The sequence below is a fragment of the Hemiscyllium ocellatum genome, chromosome 18 (assembly GCF_020745735.1).
Source record: "Hemiscyllium ocellatum isolate sHemOce1 chromosome 18, sHemOce1.pat.X.cur, whole genome shotgun sequence".
Lineage (NCBI taxonomy): Eukaryota > Metazoa > Chordata > Chondrichthyes > Orectolobiformes > Hemiscylliidae > Hemiscyllium > Hemiscyllium ocellatum.
In genome coordinates this window covers 31,427,578-31,446,850 of record NC_083418.1, presented here as the reverse complement: position 1 = coordinate 31,446,850, position 19,273 = coordinate 31,427,578, and the positions used below count along the sequence as shown (strand labels likewise).

Here is a 19,273-nt window from a genome sequence, read left to right as displayed (position 1 = left end):
TTAAATAACTTAGAGATCACTACCCAGATTCAAATATGAAGCGTGACCACAATGTGATAAGAATGTAGGAAGTGTCCATGGGAGTACTCCACAGCCAGGTGAGGAGGGGGAGAAAAACATTTTTATTTTAAAATGTATCACTTTTTAATTGGAAAATGGGAAAACAAGTATCTTTGCAACTTCAAACTTGAGTACTGAAACACTCAACATGATTTTCAAACTCTGGTTATTGAAATGATGTCCTAAGATTGATTGTGATCTTTCTTATAGCTGGTTACTTGTTCAGGAGCATTTAAGGAAGGCTCTCTGAGAATAATTCGGAATGGAATTGGGATCCATGAGCATGCTAGCATTGATCTTCCTGGTATTAAAGGTACGTACTCAGATTATGAACTATCAAGTCATCAGCCACCACTTGTTTTAACTGAGACTGTTCAAGCTTTATGAACAGCTTGGTGGCACATGACTTGGAGGTGTTTGATAATTTTGAAGTTTTTTTTTCCTCTTCTCAGAAGGTGCAGAGTCAGATTAGATTGTGGCTTCACATGGTCTGACATACCTATGATTACTTATAAGATTTATATTGTAAACGATTGGCTTGGATACTTTCCATCACTTTCTGAAGTACATTTCAGGCCAACATTTTCACTCAACTATTGTACCTGCTCATTTTGCAGATTGTAGGGATCAAAGTTGAGGGTCCAGTACTTTGCTCTGTCAGGCATAGTACCACAACATCTGATGCACTTTTTCCTTTGAAACAGTTTGCAGGGAAGTTCTTTAACTGATTAAATAGAGAAGATCTCATTCTCCACTTAGCTTTAAGTGATCATTTAGGAGTTTTGAAACCAAATTTTTAAAGATTTTGCAATGTGCATTGCCAAAGTTAGGTAATGTTCAATGATACAATTCCTGTTACCAGTTGTAAAATCATGCTGAGGTTCACGCATGAAGATGGATGTTTAAGGTACCAAAGCTTATTTGCATATATCAGGTAGTAATTTATTTGAGTGAAAATTAGTAAAAGTGGATTTGTCCTCCTATTTTCCAGATTGCATAAATTTTTGACAATTGTACTTTGTTGATTCTAGATGAGTCAGAGGAAGTGTTGTGTTTTTGGAAGTGCTGTTTGTCATATTAGATGTTGAGTTGAAGCTTGGTCTTCATGTTTTGGTTGTTCAGTAAGCATGAAAGATCTCATGGTATTATTTCAGGATGGTATGGGCACCATCTTGTCTTGGTTTAATTACAAAATGGAAAAACAAGTACCTTTGCAACTTCAAGTTTGAGTACTGAAACACTCAAAATGATTTTCAAACTCTGATCATTGAAACGATGTCCAAAGACTGATTGTGATCTATCTTATAGCTGATTACCTATTGCATAAACAGACTAGGTAGGCTGTGTGCAAACTTAATGTTCTATTTATTGTTTGGGAGGCATTTTTGACATGCATTGTACAGTGCAAGTTTTTCTTCATTTCCTGGTTGTTCTGTCCTTAGGTCTGTGGCCATTGCGTTCTGATTCCACTCGTGACACTGATGATATGTTGGTTCTCTCATTTGTTGGACAGACTCGGTAAGGTGCTGTTTTCTAACTGTTGTGCTTTCTTATTTTGCTCAGTGACTTCTGCTTTCAAATTTTTAACACTTACAAATAATGTAAAACGTGATGGTGGTTAGTCACAAAAATGATGTTTATCTTTCGGGAATTTGAGAGTGGAAGGTTTGATCCAATGTCACATGCTGTAATTGAGATGAATCGTTACTTTGAGTCTGTCTCATTAGTGGTAATTTATTGAATGTAATTGACACTCGCCAGTGCTGCACAAATATTCAAAGAAGCTTAAAGGGTTGAATAACAACTTAATGTCAGTCAAGCTCCAGTTTATTTCTCAATGTTTTTTACGTTTTGTACAGAAGCAAAACAGTAATCAAACATACATTTTGAAAATTCCTCGTACTCTTATGACTCTCTTAAAATGTGGGCAAAATTATTTTTTAAATTTGATGTTTCAAAGGTTAAAAATTGGTTGTAATTCTACTAAGATATGAAAGAAAAAAAAATACTTATTGGCCTGTTGAGTTTCTTTTTCCTCAGAATAATTGGTGTCTATATTGAGTGACTAGTGCAAGGTTTTATAAGTTGATTGTTTTAGGCTGTCTGTTTTATTCAAGGGAAGATGGTGTCATGTGAAATAGGAGATTTAATTTAATTTCTGTCCAACAACAAATCTTAGATGGCTTGGTGCGGTTCTGTCAGTGTGGCGACAGTAGCATGGCACTGTCCAAAAGCAATTTGCAGCACACACCTGGAAGAGCAGCAGAACTAACTGGACAGACTTTCAGCCTCTACGTATTCTTTGGGAGAGGAAAAGGAGAGATTTCCTCCGAAGGACAAAAGACTGCAGCTAGAGTAGTCAACTGACAGGAGCTTGCTGACTTTAAACTACCAGGCAGAGTGCAGAAGCAAGGACAGTTTTTGGTTGAAGCAGTTGACCCTATTTTTCTCAGGACTCGAGTAGATTTATCTAAAGGCCAAGGTAGAGAAATTATCCATGTTCTTGCCAGATGAAGCCAAAAACTAAATGCCTTTGAATGGTTGTTTACAAACCAATGCAATGGTGACATGTAAACAAGTTGAAAGCAGCGTGTAAATTTGGACTGTGCCCTTTTAACCAATGTAATTCTGTAAAGAGCATTTTAGAAATGGTGTATTCAACACTAGATTGCCAATTGTTTTATGATAGTAATAAGGCTTATCTTTTTTGGCATTTACAGTCTTAATTGCCTTCTGCTCAACGTTGAGTTAACATCGCTCTTAGTCTGCTTTATTAAAAGCCTTAGCACTTCAAAAATTGAAAGCGGTTTCTTCAAATCTGTGATTAAGAATTCAAATATCAGTTTAGAAGTTATCAATCCTTATGGGAATTGCATTAATTTTCATAAGTTAATATATTTTATAATTGCCCTTTTTAATTATCCATTTTGTCCACATTCTTTTGCACTTCGTGTGGTGAAAAAGCACTTTAGCTGGTCCTCCGGTTGCTGAAAGCACATGGCTAAAATAGATTAGCTCCTCTCTTGCCTTCCACTTTTCTACCTATTTAAAGTCATAGAGATGTACAATACAGAAACAGACCCTTTGGTCTAACTCATCCACGCTGACCAGATATCCAGAGTTAATCTAGTCCCATTTGCCAGGACTTGGCCCATAGCCCTCTAAACCTTTGCTATTTATATACCCACCCAATGCCTTTTAAATAGTGTACTTGTAGCAGCCTCCATCACTTCCTCTGGCAGTTCATTCCATATATGGAACGCACTCTGCGTGGAAAAAGTTGCCCCTTAGGTCTCTTTTATATCTTTCCCCTCTCACCCTAAACCTATGCCCTTTAGTTCTGCACTTCCTCACCCCAGGGAAAACACCTTACCTATTTACCCTATCCATGCCCCTCATGATTTTATAAACCTCTATAAGGTCACCCCTTGGCCACAAAGACACAGGGAAAATAGCCCTGTAGCTCAAACTCTCTAACCCTGGCAACATTCTTGTAAATCTTTTCTGAACCCTTTCAGTTTCACAACATCTATCCTATAGGAGCCAGTTCTGTACCCAGCTGGCTAGCCCTCCCTGTATTCCATGTGATCTCACCTTGCTAGCCATTCTCCCATGAACGCCTACTGTGCAAATAATTTTTTGGAACAGGACAAATGGGATTACAACTGTCTGATAAATTAACTGGAAGTTTATAGCTACTGGGTGGCTGAGTTAGACCATATTTTAGTAAAAATTAAGATGTCCTGTATTTGAGTTAAATTTGTGTGATCAGTGGGTCCATGCTCTCTTTCATTGTTTTGGGATGGCAGTGGATGTTTCTTATGCATTTCACAAACATCTTTTCTGATTTGGTGTGCTTGAATGGAGGGTTCCACTGAAAATGATCACCAGCCTATCCTGGAACCTGAGTAGTAGTAAGCCAACTGAATAAAGAAAAACTCCTAAACAAATTTGGCTGAAGCTGATTCAGCATAAGTTTTCATTAACTGCTGTGTATTGTTATTGTAGTGTGCTGATGCTCAATGGGGAGGAGGTAGAAGAGACTGAAATGCCAGGCTTCGTTGATGACCAACAAACCTTCTATTGTGGAAACGTGGCTCATCAGCAGCTCATTCAGGTGAGAGATATGTTTGATGTGACCTTCTCTCAAGTAGGGGAACATATATCTTTGGTTCCTGTACACCTGTGCCCCCATTTTCTAACTTGCAGTGAACGCTATCAGACATCTAAAGGAAGAAGTGTTGTCATTCAGCATTTGAATTCTGTTATTCATGTAACAGATTGTGTTAACAAGTAAATAAATATAATTAAACATTAAATCTGCCATACAGTTAGAATTTCTTTCTATCTTATTCTAATTTGTTTTCCTAATCCTAATTTGAATGAGGCCTTCTCAGAATAACTGTTTTCACAAAAAGAGAGCATATCGAAAACTTGAGAGATCTCTGCTGCCCCATGAGCAGGACAAATTTAAACCAGCCAATAATTGTCCAATAAGCCTATTCCCTGCTATGAACAAAATGAGGGGGCACGTTCAACAATGCTAACAAATGTACCTTAGCCACCAATTATATACTCACTGCATAGCTTGATTTTTGCCATCTTGCTCAACTACAGTCCTCATCAACCTTAATATGAGCATAGTCTTATATTAGAGAAGTATGAGTCAAGGTAGTATTTGACCAATGTGTAGCAAGACGGTGCACTAGTAAAGCTAAAGGCATTGGTGATCAGGTGAAAGGATAAACAGAAATTGTTGGAAAGGCTCAGCAGGTCTTGCAGCATCTGGAGAGGAATCAGATAATATTTCAGGTTCAGTGACCCTTCCTCAGATCAGGTGAAATCTGATTGGAATCACACCAACACCAAATAAAATGGTTGTGATTCGTTGAAGCCAATCATTACAAGAATTTGCCAATTGCTACCTAAGCCCAGTTACACTCAGACACTTAATTACTTTTCCTTAACCGCAGGAATTAAGTGTACTGTTTGATAATTGTGTAATTTTTGACTCCATTTGAAATTACTGCTGAAGAAGCAGTACTTGAATGCAGCAAGACTTAGACAAGTTGGCTTCCTTTTCATCAGATTAGCTTATAAGGTACTTAATTTTTCTTTTGCCTAATTGATAGCCCTGCTTAATAAAGTTGTCCAGTTGGCCTGAATATAATGTTATTTTGGCAGTTTTTAAAATGTGAAATTTTGTCAGTTTGATTGCATCTAGTGTTGTCAATCTGTTGTTGGCTGTTTGATTGTACAAAGTTTGATACTACAAAGCGTTATTACTAAGACCTAAATCAATATCAATACACCTCTTCTTTAACTCTTTTATTAGAAAACAGTAAATTATAAATGTTCAAAATTCCATCTGTAGGTTTGCCATTAATGCTGAAACACCATTGGGAAATTAAATGCTTAGAAACTCATATGTGCACACAAACACATAAGTTTGTGGGGTGAATTTGCACGTGCAGAATTGCTTTTTGCTTTGCTCAAAAACTGCATGAATCCATGTAAAATTCTGTAAATCTGTTTTTTAGATTAGAATCAGTCTGACCATTGTGGCATAGACAGCCTGACAGGGAATTAACACCTTTAATATCTTACCTGGGTCGATGTGACACCAATTAGATTGATTAGATTACTTAGTGTGGAAACAGGCCCTTCGGCCCAACAAGTCCACACCGACCCGTTGAAGCGCAACCCACCCAGGCCCATTCCCCTATATTTACCCTTTCACCTAAAACTACGGGCAATTTAGCATGGTCTGTTCTCCTAACCTGCACATTTTTGGTCTGTGGGAGGAAACCCACGCAGACACTGGGAGAATGTGCAAACTCCACACAGACAGTCGCCTGAGGCGGGAATTGAACCCATGTCTCTTGCACTGAAAGGCATCAGTGTTAGCCACTGTGCAGCCCACTGTTAAAATGTACTTGAGAATGTAACTTTTTTATTTAAAAAGTTTTGTGGTTTACATATGAAAGAACCGAAACAAACATGGTCATTGTAAAAGATGAGAGATTTGACAAATAATCCAGGTCTTTTTCAATATATAATTTCAGTTAGATCGCATTGTAAACTTTTGCTATAAATTCTGTGTCTTACAATCTCTTCTCCACAATCACCTGATGAAGGAGTAGCACTCCGAAAGCGAGTGGTTTCAAATAAACCTGTTGGGCTATAACCTGGGTGTTGTGACTTTTGACTTGGAAATTTAAAACACTTGTGTAATGCAAATATTATTCCAATCCAGTGCTTTGTGACAAAACTTTGCTCTTTGGATCTTTCTTCATCTTCAAAATCTTTTGTATTATGAATGATAGTTATATTGTATCTGAGGTGGTCTTATTGACTTGTATCCCATATGTACGGTCCACATATTATTTTCAAAATGAAGTTCTAGCATTTTAAGTGAAGTTTAGTGCCTTTCTCGTGCTAATAGTTGTTAAAACTATGCAGATAACATCTGGTTCGGTGCGACTGGTCAGCCAAGAACCTAAATCACTGGTTAGTGAGTGGAAGGAGCCAAACGGAAAGAATATCAGTGTTGCATCCTGTAATAACAGCCAAGTTGTGGTAGCAGTGGGCCGGGTATTGTACTACCTGGAGATTCACCCGAAAGAGCTCAGACAAATCAGGTAATCAACCCGTTGTAATGGTTTGTATCGACTTTCTTTTCTTTTGCGCACCAGCTGTTCTGTAACGCATCAATTTAAATTTGCCAGTTAATTGAGGTTGTAAGTTTGCTCGATGAGCTGGAAGGTTTGTTTTCAGATGTTTCGTCACCATGCTAGGTAACATCAGTGAGCCTTTGGTGAAGTGCTGGTGTCCTTCTTTCTGTTTGTGTCTTGGTCTCTTAAGGTGGGTGATATTATTTCTGGCTCTTTTTCTCGGAGGTTGATAAATGGGGTCCAAATCGATGTGTTTATTGATAGAGTTCCATGAGGCTTCTAGGAATTTCTGTGTCTCTCTCTGTTTAGGCTGCCCTAGGATGGATGTGTTGTCCCAGTCAAAGTGGCCCTTCTTCGTCTGTATGTAAGGATAATCATGGTAGTTGGTCATGTTGTTTGGTGGCTAGTTGGTTTCATGTATCCTGGTGGCCGGTTTTCTGCTTGTCTGATGTAGTGTTTGTTATAGTCCTTGCATGGTATTTTGTAAATAACCTTTGTTTTGTTGGCTGTTTGTATAGGATCCTTTAGGTCCATCAGTTGCTGTGTTGGTAGGTTTGTGAGCTGCCATGATGCCAAGGTATTGAAGCAGTCTGGTAGTCATTTCAGAGATATCTTTGTATGGTAATGTGGCTAGAGTTTCTTGGTGCATTGTCTGCTTGTTTGGGTTTGTTCTTTAGGAATCGGCAGATTTATATTTATTGAGTACCTGTTCTTCTTGAATACATTACTCGTAGTTCCTGGGTGCTATAGTGTGTTGTTGCCCATTTTAATAGTGTCCTGATGCTGCTCCATTTGTGGGTGTTGGGATGATTGCTCCTCTAGATGAGTATGTGTGTTGCTTCCCTGTAAACATTGATTTGAAGTTCTCCATTAGCTGTTTGCTCCACTGTGATAAAGGGGAGTCTGTTGTCTTTTGTGAATTTTATGCCAGTAAGGATATTCTTCATGATGTAGATTTCCTCTAATTTGTTCCATTTTGTGATGACAAAGGTGTCATCCACATAGCAGACCCAAAATTTGCGTTGGTTCGTGAGGAGGGCTGTTGGTTTGAGTCTCTGCATTCCTGCTTCTGCTAAGAATCCTGATATTGGTGTTCCATTTGCTTTTAGATGTTGGCATTGAAGGTGAAGTGGGTAGTGGGGCACAGATCTACTAGATTGAGGATATTGTCCTTGCTGATGAAATTAGTGCTGTCTGGTGTTTTGTATCATTGGTTCCTCTAATAATGTGGTCAGAGTTTCTTTGGCCGGGCTGACGGTAATTGATGTGAATAGGGCTGTTAGGTCAAAGGAGACCATTATTTCGTCCTCTTCTATCTTGGTGTCCAGGAATTCTTGGGTGGAATGAATGGAGTGTCATGAATCTTTTGCTAGGTATTTCAGTTTTCGGCGGAGCTCCTTAGCTAGTCTGTGTCGGTGTTCCTGGTAACGTAACCATGGGTCGGCAGTGGGGGGGTGGAGTGGAGGGGGTCTAGTTTGTGGAAGTGGGGTGTGTTGTCTCCATGCAGTTTCATTTTTTTGGAGATCTGTTTTGTTAACTTTGTATATCAGGACGAATTTTTTTCAATGAGGTTGTGGCACAGTTTTCTAGCTGTGGAGTTGGGTCTATTGCCACCTGTTGGTAAATATTGGTTTCTGCGAGCGGGAATTTCTCGAGGCCTGGCATTCAAGCTCAAAGTCCATCAATAAACGCATCAATTTGGATTTGCAAACCTCTGCGAAAAAGAACCAGAAATGATATCACCCACCTTGATAGACAAAGACACAAATAGAAAGTGGGACAGAACACCACACTTCAACGGAGGCTCACTGATGTTACCTAGCCTGGTGATGAAATGTCTGAAAACAAACCTTCCAGCTCAGCGAGCAAACTTACAACCTGAACTTCCACCTGAGCTACAAATCTTCTCAAAAGTTGCCAGTTAGTGGCAGATTATTGTAGAGGATAGTTTTGTACTATATCCCATACCCGTTAAAGAATTTACTGACATTACAGAGCCCTTTATAACAGTCTGAGGCTGTTATAAAGCACTTAACAGACAAAGCTTGGAGTGTCTCTTCAGCATTGGATTTTTCTGGCCAGGAAAGTAAACTTAATTGGAATTGTGCAAACTTGTTTCTTGTATAAATTACTGACAATAAGTACAGACTTTCATTCTTTAACTCTAATCTTAATTTAAATCAACATTTCAAGTTATAAGCCCAATTGTTATAAGCACATCGTGTAGTCCAATTTCACACTGCTTCAATTCCCAAAACTCAGTAACCCTCTCCACTTCCATTCAGTATCATGTTATGGATTGAGTTATATTAACTTTAAGCATCCAACTTTAAGGAAGAAAGTAGAATTTCATTATGTGCTTTAATGGTATAACTGTGAAGGGAAAGTATGAGCAGAATGGCACTCCTTGCTCTTCTGTGGTTAATGTAGCTCATTTGGGTGAGATGGGTGGTCTGCTTTGATTTGGAATTTGCAGTTTCATGTGTTCTGGTGATCCTCGTTAGTGTCAAGATAAATCTGTGTGGAAGAACAAAGGGGCTCTTGAAATGAGAGCTCAATTTGTCAAAATACAATTTATCTTCATTTTAAAAAATATATAGTTTTTCTGACTATATCTTAAGTTTAGAGCACTCTGTGAGAGACAACAGTAGAAATTGACTAACTGCCATTTTAAAATCCCACCTAGCTTTATAGAGATGGAGCATGAGGTTGCTTGCCTAGACATCACTCCATTGGCTGAGGGTACTAGTATGTCACCCCTATGCTCTGTTGGACTTTGGACAGATATTTCAGCTCGGATCCTCAAGCTACCATCATTTGAAACCCTGCATAAAGAAATGCTTGGTGGAGGTAAGAGAGCAGCAGTATAGTTTGCAGTACAGCTGGATTGTTGAGCTTTTAATAGTCTATGGTCTTAAAGACTTAATTATTTGTTCATTATAAGTCAAAATTCATTGAAATGAATTGTTGCATTTTGATACCTCATGAAGAGAAATCAAGGGAAAGTGGCAATATTTGAAACTTTGCTGTCTTTTAAATTAAGACTACCTTACTATTTGGCAAGGTCAATCTTTATGAAACCAGTGCTTTAGTTGAGTGGAAATATTTATTTTAATCATGCTGATTCACGTACCTAGTTGTGAGAAGGTTTGGGAAGAGAGACATCAACAAAACCTTTAACTTTCATGGATGGGAAGAATGCCATAAGAGATTTATAACTACTCAGAAAATTAACTGCCCATTATTGAGTTTTGCTGAATGGATAGTGATAATAGTCTCATGCTTAATAGAAATCGTTTCTTGAGGGAACTCTATGCAGTCTATTTCTAAAATATGATTGTAGCAATAAAGTCTTGGATAATCTTGTATATTATCTTTGAATGCATTTTTGTTCTTGGATTTCTGCCTATGAGAAAGGTCAAAATAAAACTTTGTAGTATTGATTTGGCTTTGGTACATGCAGAAATATCCTGTCTTTCCATTCAAGAATACAAGTAATGTCTCTATTGTTCATCTGCCTTTCATTTCATTTCTGCATAGTATATTGCTGTTATAGTATTGAAAATAAGTGAAGTAGTAAACAAAGTCCCGACTTTGGGGAGTGGAGTAGAGTGGTATGCGAGAACTGTATGTTAAACTTCATTTTTGGTTTAATGTTAAAATCTTTGTTTTTCTGCTTGGTGTACTTATAAATGGTTGTCACCTACTGTTGGTTGTCTTTTAAAATGTCATACCCTCCTTCTCAATTTTCTGCCATGATCATTTTTGCAGAGATAATTCCACGTTCCATTTTAATGACAACGTTTGAAGGCAGCCATTACTTGCTGTGCGCTCTCGGTGATGGTGCTCTCTTTTATTTTGGACTTGAAATCGAAACAGGTATAGTAATAATAGGTTTTGTTGTATCTTGGGATCCTAATCTTGTTTTACCAAGGTGTGATAGTATTGTTCAGAGTGAAGTGTCTACTTGGGTTGAAGCATTCATTAGCAAACTTGAACTGAGTTGGGTGAAGACCATCAGACATAGAAACAGAAATTAGGCCATTCAGCCCATAAAGTTGCGCAAAATTGAAAAACCCAATTTTAAGTTGTGCTTGCCGCATTGATGCTGGAAGCTCAACTTTCATTTCACCAGCTATAATGTACCCATTTCAAAGTGCATTGAAAATTTTGGTGTTGGACTCCTCAGAGAAAAAAGTGTCAAAGTTTGCCTCAAGTGTACGTGTCTGTAATTAGAGTTGCAATTATTTTATCCACTGTTTAACATCTGTGTTACTGTTTAATACATCAAACAAATGGTAAGTTATCAATATAACTTGAGAACAAATAAAAGGTTAATTTTATTATATTGGCTCTATTTTATGAGCAACATTGCGAAGTGTCCTCACTTTGTTTTTGACAACAGCTGTGTGGATTAGGTAGGTCTCAGATATTTGTAGTTTTGAAATTGTTTTTGAATTTTATTTGCCCACCCACCCTAGACTGGATGACTGACTCCTACCTAAATTTCATCACTGATGCACCAACTTTTGTTACCCATCCTGAATGGTATCTGATGACTCTGAGACTTTGTCGCTTGTTCGTTAACTTGGCTCTCACAGCAAGTCTTTGTGTCTCCAAATGCTTAATTTCACCTTTCAGGTAACATCATGATCACCATCTGCCATTTGTCCTGGTTCTCTGCCTAGGCACATACCTAGTGTTTATGGTCATTGAGCCTTTTTCGAATCACCTCCGTTTTTGTAATGCAGCAGTCACAATATTATTTATCCCATTTTCCTGTTAGCAGCCAAATTAAGCAATGTAGGTGCATTTCTGTTCATGTGCACATTTAGAATCCTATTTCACTAACATATTGAGATGCAATTATCTTTATTCCTCTTGCACCTTCTCCTCTTTTGTGCCTTTCTCCTCCTTGACAGCTGCCAAACAAAATTCAGGAACCATGTTGCAATCAGTGTCAGCTGTTTCTCTTTTCACAAATGCTGCCAAACATGCAAAATTTCTTCAGCAATTTCTGTTTGTATAATGGAAGAAGTTTCTAAGTGGTCAGTTTCCTGCAGTGATCATCATCTTCATTTGAGTATGTGTCACGTAAACTAGTCAAAATACCACAGACTCAATGCTTGGACACATAACTAAATGTTGGAACTTCTGATGCACGTTTGGAAAGTCTCTGGTTTTACTTCTGATCTCTGACTTGGCTGAACTGAGCTCCATAGCATAATAGGTATGCTAAATTAAGTTACTGAGAGTGGACAACTGAGGAAAAAAGTCTGGTTTTTGATCAAAAAACAAATTGCTGGGTCAGCTCGGCAGGCCTGGCAGCATCTAAGGATAGAAATTGTTTTGGATCAGAATGAATTCTGATCATGCTATTTGGATCTCTGCTAAAAAGCACAGATGTGATCAGATTTGATAGCAACCATTCCACAACCAAGTAGTCTACTAGCTGTTCTGACACAGGGTAAACCTTACTGCTTCATTTAAAACCAGCAACACAGAAAAGATTTATCCCATGCAGTAATATGTAAAAATTAGAATGGCCAAGGAGTACTCTAAGTAAAAATTAATAACTTTATTTCTGAAAGTATAATAGAGAATAAATAACAACTGTTTAGCATTCCTTACGCTAACCTATCTGTTACCTTCCCTTCTATAATAGTAATCCGATAAAACTCCCAATTAAGGTTTACAAAGCCACACTTATCTCAAAGCCAGGCAGCTTTCGTTCTTCTATTCTGATTTTCCTGTCGTCTTTTCATCTTCTTAGGAATTTCTTCGTCAAAGTTTACTGGTCAAAAAGGTACCTTTTAAGAGAGCCATTTTTCAGGAAGTCTGTTTACATGCTGGGCTTGGCAGATCTCCTCTCAACTGGTCAATTTTCCTCAGTCTTACACCACCCCCCCCCCCCCCCCCCCCACCCCCCAAAAAAAACGCATTGGATTATGTCATTGGCTTTTGAGATGTCAATATATTCAATTCAAACTGATTTGGAGTTTGATATTTTTGAGTATAATTTAAACTGATTGGCTGAATTCGAATTTGTTTTTGTCTCCAAGCAAGAAGCTAATAGAGTTGTTCGACCAAGTGTTACATTGTTGCCTTATTGAGAACACTTGGTGCAGTGTCCGGTAGTTTTGCTGCTTTTAACTCTAAGTACACCCACATCTTCATATTTTGGTTCGCCAATGAAGAATGATTGTTTGAATAATGCCAAAGAGTATCATAAGCCTCAGCAACTGTACTCAATCATAAACTGAATTCAGCAGAGGAAGAAAAATTGGAAGAGGGAGAACTAAGAGTACAATTTATTTTAATTATATATCTATAACTGATGGCAATAATCTAATTGTTTTCCCTTGTATTTTTAAATTAGGTTTGCTGAGTGACCGTAAGAAAGTTACGCTGGGGACCCAGCCAACAGTCTTACGAACTTTCAGATCTTTGTCTACCACGAATGTTTTTGCTTGTTCAGACCGCCCCACTGTCATTTACAGCAGCAATCACAAGCTTGTTTTCTCAAATGTTAACCTCAAGGAAGTGAACTACATGTGTCCTCTTAACTCTGAGGGATACCCTGACAGGTTGGTGGTGACTTTACAGTCTCCAGAGGTTGGAGACACTAAAAAGATTTATTCCTTTCCTTGCATCAATTTACAAATTATGGTCTCTTTCATTTTCATTAAAGCACTAACTGCTGTCGGTTTTTGTTTTGTTCCTCTATCTAACAGCTTGGCCTTGGCCAACAACAGCACTTTAACCATAGGAACTATTGATGAAATTCAGAAACTACACATCCGAACAGTTCCCCTTAATGAATCTCCAAAGTAAGTGTTCCTCATTTATAATGTTTGTCATTGGAGTCATATATGAAAGCATTCCAAGATGTTGCTTGTGTCTTGTATCAAATATTGTATGTGTATGCAATTGTGCAGATTGCGCTGCAGGGCATAACTGAAAAATCCTGTTTTAGCACTAAGCTAGCTTACAAACCAGTTGTGTCTCTTAGTAGAGTGGATCCACTAAGACCATGCTGAGTACTCAACTGCATGAATAGATTCTCTGTCTCAATTGATGTTAAATTAAGCCTTGAAAATCCCTCAATTGAATTTGGGGTGAGTGGATAAAACACATTCTCCCAACTCATACAATTTTTATACCATGGAGTCAGTTTGAGAGCTTGATCCTTTAATGTTTGGATTTCCAGCATTTATACCTTTTTTAAATTAAACTTTGGATTATGTGTCCGGAGTTCAATCATAACTGTGGCGCATCTTTGTGCATATAGCTCTGGTTTCCCTTTTCTTTGACATCTGCACACATTAGTGGGATATTATGCAAAAATTTCAATTTGTTTGTGATTTATCTTTTGTTTAGCTATTTGTTTTTGATACTCAAAATATTGATGCAAATTGTCAAGTGATATGCAAATTGGATGGTTGCAGATTGTTTCAGTTAAAGCATTTTAGTTGGCAAATGGCGGTTCCATCACCTGGTTTCCTCTGGTAATAGTTACTAATGGCACTCGAGCCAATTTAGGCTGTTGCACAAAAGGGCCAACTATTATTTTTGCTGAGGGCCTTTGGCATATGTACTTGGAGATCTCTGATCTCTGCTTCAATTATGTTGTAACTCCCAACTCAGCACAACAGGATCCCAAACTACATTTTTTGGTCCTAAGTCCTAATGTTACAGGGAGTTCTACCAGTCTGTTGTTGAGAAGATTTGTCTGAAGTATCTAATCCAGGTGCTGTTTGTAATACCTTTTATAAATTGTACTGATGTGGTTTGAGTAAAAAGTCAGAAGCCACTAATCAAGCCATGGTATGATTAAAACCTATGGCTATGTTGGTTTCCAACTGAATGTGAGTATGTGATTCTGTTACTCATAATCAAACTGTTCACAAGAAATGGCTCCTATTTGTGTTGTCAGCTACTATCCACTCTCAACATTGTTATAAATTGTTTAGTTAGTTGTAGTCTTAAGTGTTATCAATCTGTGTGTCACTCAGTTTGTTCATTTATGTTTCAATGAACAAGTCAGTTACAAAATGTATTTGAAAGTGACCATTGTTTTATCTACACAATTCATTGGAAGAACTTTGCTTTGAATGATCTACATAAAGATGTTGACCTAGATTTGAAGAGATTAAAAGGCTTTCATAAAGTAGTAAAGTGTAGAAGCATTGAGGTTGATACTTCTCTTTTGGAGAAATAAACGGCATAGTGCTGTGTACAGCTGTATTTAGTATGGAAATATGGAAATCTCAACCAATGCCTGCACGTAAGGTTAATTCCTTCACCTGACCTCAGTTTTGACAAAGTCTTTCAAAGAATATAGTAGCTAAAATGTTTTCTCTAATCAGTTCACTATGCAAACACTATATACAAAGGAACCTCGACTATCTGAATGAGAAGGGTGGGCACTATTTATTTCAGATAATTGATTTGGTCACTTGATTCAATGCCCCTCCTCTGGGGCTTGGGGTTTTCTGTTAAGTCTGGTCCCCATTCAGGAGACTAGGCAGCAGCACACTGTGTGCGAGCCCCCGATTTTTATTCTTCCCCCCCCCCCCCCCCCCACTGTCTGCCCTCCAGCCCCGTCCTCCTGTCCATCCCACCAACCCTGTGCCCGCTCCCTGTTCAAACTGGCCAGTCCCCCAGCCCCCTTGAGTCCCCATCTGCCCCCACCCCCTCTCAGGGGCAGCCAAACTGGACACCAACCGTAAGACTGCTGCTGCCTTTGTGGGGTGAGTCTCCAAATAACACATGCGGCATGCACATAATTTTTTACTGCAACTTTTTGACCAGTTTCCCCTTGCCCTGTACAGGACAACATTGGAGAGATTATCTGAGGAAGGGGGTGTTTAGGATACACCCCTGTGTAGAACTCCAGGGAAAGTGTGAGGAGAGAGAGAGGGAGGGCGGGTGGTCAGTCATTTGGAGACGGTACCTGGGCTCCCATTGATGTACAGGACTGCTCTCGGCAGCAGTTCAGTAAGCCAGGTTCATTTTTACTCCTTGTAAACAAAAGATGCGATAAATGTTACAACACAGAAAACATTCAAACAATTGTGCAATGGCTGAATAAACTAGCCACCGACTTTTAATGCCAATTCAGTGGCTATGCATTCTTTCCTCACATCTTTGTACAATTATGTGCTTTTTATATTATGTAGGGATCACGAATTTGTATGCAACACGAGCTGTGGTGTAGCCAGTACCTTGTTTAATTCCAGGATTGCACGTTTTTTTTTAAAAAATGTGTCATTCGATGATCCACGTTTCTTTTCTTTATCTATTTGTCTTGCCAGCTGTAGGGAACTTCGGACATGCATTCTAATGTCTCTCATTTGCTCCCTTTTTCTCTCAATATTTTCCTGTTATGTATTTCCTTGCGTTGTTTGCCATCCCCAAATCCACTACTTGCACTACTCTAAGTTGAATTCTCTTTTGCCATTTTTCCATCAAGAACACCAAACCATTGATATTATCATGCACTTGACAGCCATCCTCTTCACCATCAGTGATAAGACCAAGTTTTGTATTGTCAATCTATTCCCCAATCCTGCTTCCTATTTTTAAGTATCAATCAGTAATATATGCCTCAAACAGCAAAAAAAGACTCATCTATGTGTGATACTGTTGAAAACTGTTGTTTTTGCATAAAAATTTTTCTACCAGGATCCTTTGTCTCCTGTCACCTGAGCCAATTTTGAAGCCAACTTGCCACATGGCTCTGTAACCCATGGGTTTTACTTTTCTTGACCAATCTGTCATTATAGGATTTTTGAAAACAAGATCTGAAACAAAAACACAAATTTCTGTGAAGTTTAAGTCTGGCAGCATATGCGTTCTTCTCACATTTTGAGTCCAGTTTTGATGAAGATGCACCAGATTTGAAATGTTAGCTAAGTCATGCAGGACCTTGGCAAATGCTCTAGAAAGATGAAAATAGAAAACATCACTGTTCTACTCTGATCAATGCTCATTACTGCCTCAAAAAATTCATTTGTTAGTGACATGTGATCACCCCTTGGCAAAACCATACTTCCATTAATCCATGTCTTTCCAATTAGCAGTTAACTTTGATTCTTGTAATTTTCTGACTACTGAGGTCAAACTGACTAATCTATAGTTAGTTAGATGATCCCTTGCATCCTTCTGAGTAGTAGTACAACAGTCATAAACCTTTAGTCCTCTGGTACCTTGCCTGTAAAGTGATCTTCAGAGCACCCTTTATTTCTTCCTGGATTCGTTTTAACAGCCTCATTCCTGAAACTTCATTCCCCAAGTAAACCCATTGTCATTGTGCTTGTTTTATCCAATATTCCACATTCGTCTTGAACTGGAATGTTAAATTCTCCTTTTGTAAAGCCAAGAGATAAGATATTCATTCAGAACCCTGGCTACATCATCTGTATCTACGCATGTCATCCTCATGTTCTTAATGTATTGGTATTTGGCACTATCCTTCATCTATGCAGCTAATTTTTTCTTGTTTGCTTGCCCAATTTCTTTGCCTTTACCTCACTGTACTTGAACAGTACTTGGAGTATTGCATTTAGTTGCAGTCTGCGACAGTTGATTTCAACATCTCAGGCTAGGGAGATAAAATTCACCCAGAATTTGATTTTGTTTTTGCTATTTAGTGGCTTCTGTGAAAGAGTGGGACAGGTTTGATTTGTGCTGCAAACTCTACTGTGTGTCGGAATGGCCTGCTAAATGTATGAAGGCTGCTTTGCAATTTTCTGCTATCACACATTAATTATCATTCATTCTTCTATGAAGTGAGAAGCAGGTGATGCCTCTGGCTCTGCCTCCAGCAAAAAACAGCCTGGCTAAAAGCAGAGGAGAGAAAAGTGACACACAAATGGCAGGCACTGAACTGAAGATAATGTATCAATTGTAATAAGTGTGATTTTGTATATATTTTTAACATAATTCGATTTGAGTTAGGATTATGGATTAGTTGTAAATATATGAAGTGTATTCAACTTTGAGTTAGCTTGATCAGCTTTTTTTTGGCTCAAGTAAAATGCTCATTATTTGGAAAGCCTTTTGCAATTTTTCAGTCATCTTAATGGAAGTTAATGTGTTTGACAGTTTCTCACGAAGAAAGGTTCAAACTGATTTAGAAATGGGTTGCTTTACTGTCAGGAATTTAATTTGAATTTTCCAGACCAGAAATGTCAGTTTGAAACTGAAGTGTAACCTCAGTTGTGCAAACATTCAAGGAAGGATTTGTCAGATTCTCAAGACCAGGAATTGAAAGCAAATTAAATTGATCATAGAGAATTCTCTCTGGAGTTGAGTGCTGTGAAGGGTACTGATGGAACAGATGCAATTTTGCATTTTACCATGTGATTTGAAATCTTTAATCATTGTGTTATATGTTAATAGTTTGATTTATTCTATTTTATCTTTGTTTCTGTTGTGTAATCAGCTTTTGATTTGTTGTTAAGGCCAAATTTGCAGCAATGTATACTTAGGATTTTTTTAAACTGAAATCTAACAAGTCAAATCCAGACAACATACTGTCTGGATTCATAGCCTTTGCAAGCAGGAAAAAAAATCTACAGATTCAATAGAACGTTCTCCGGATTAATGGGAATAGAAAGATCTTTACTCTAGCAATATGTATTCAAACCATTTTGATGCACATTTGCAGAATAAAGACAAAAGATTAAAAATGCACCAGCACTTCAGAAAAAAGGTTTACACTTCTGCTAAAATACTTCTGATGTTTTCAGATTTTTTTCTCAGTCGCATTTCATAATTTTTTTTGTTTTTATCTAGTGGAAATTTTTGTAATTAACCTGTTTAGCAATGTTGTTATAAATTTCTGAACAAGATGAAACTTGATGCTGACCCTCTCACCCAGAGTAGGGCCACCACCACTGCAGTACAAGTGCCAGTCTAGTAGGCTATGATTGTGGATAGTTTGGAAGAAGAGAGATCATGGACTTGAAATATAAACTCTGTTTCTCTCGACACCGCAACCAGCCCAGCTGAATTTCTCCAGCATTTTTTGCCATCATTTCAGATTTCCAGCATCCACAGTATTTTGTTTTATGTACTTGAGAAAAGCCTGTGTAACTAAAAGAATAATCAAGTTTGTAACTTGTTGATGCAGGAGCACAGCTGACCAGTTACAAAGCAATTCAGTTAAACACTGGTAATGTAATTAATTTAATTTATCAGAACAAAAATTGAGTATTTATGATGCAGTACCAGATGTCAAAGTACAAAGGGATCTGGGAGTGCTAGTCGAGGATTCTCTAAAGGTAAACATGCAGATTGAGTCCGTGATTAAGAAAGCGAATGCAATGTTGTCATTTATCTCAAGGGTTGGAATATAAAAGCACCGTTGTGCTACTGAGACTTTATAAAGCTCTGGTTAGGCCCCATTTGGAGTACTATGTCTAGTTTTGGTTCCCACACCTCTGGCAACTTTGTTTTGCTTACCCATGTTTTAGATTGTCTGGTCTATGATTATGGTTACTTTCATTTTAAAAGAAAGAGTTGGTTATGAT

General features: G+C 38.0%; 1 protein-coding gene across 2 annotated transcripts in view; it reads left to right on the top strand.

The window, feature by feature from the left end:
* Positions 1–19,273, top strand: part of ddb1 (damage-specific DNA binding protein 1) — an 87,277-nt gene that overhangs the window by 29,719 nt on the left and 38,285 nt on the right. For both annotated transcript variants that reach the window (XM_060838820.1, XM_060838821.1), the window contains exons 10-17: positions 271–373; positions 1,503–1,578; positions 4,069–4,177; positions 6,523–6,701; positions 9,421–9,584; positions 10,506–10,613; positions 13,114–13,321; positions 13,469–13,564. In XM_060838820.1, the coding sequence (XP_060694803.1) occupies positions 271–373; positions 1,503–1,578; positions 4,069–4,177; positions 6,523–6,701; positions 9,421–9,584; positions 10,506–10,613; positions 13,114–13,321; positions 13,469–13,564 (1,043 nt within the window). The remainder of the gene's footprint in view (positions 1–270; positions 374–1,502; positions 1,579–4,068; positions 4,178–6,522; positions 6,702–9,420; positions 9,585–10,505; positions 10,614–13,113; positions 13,322–13,468; positions 13,565–19,273) is intronic.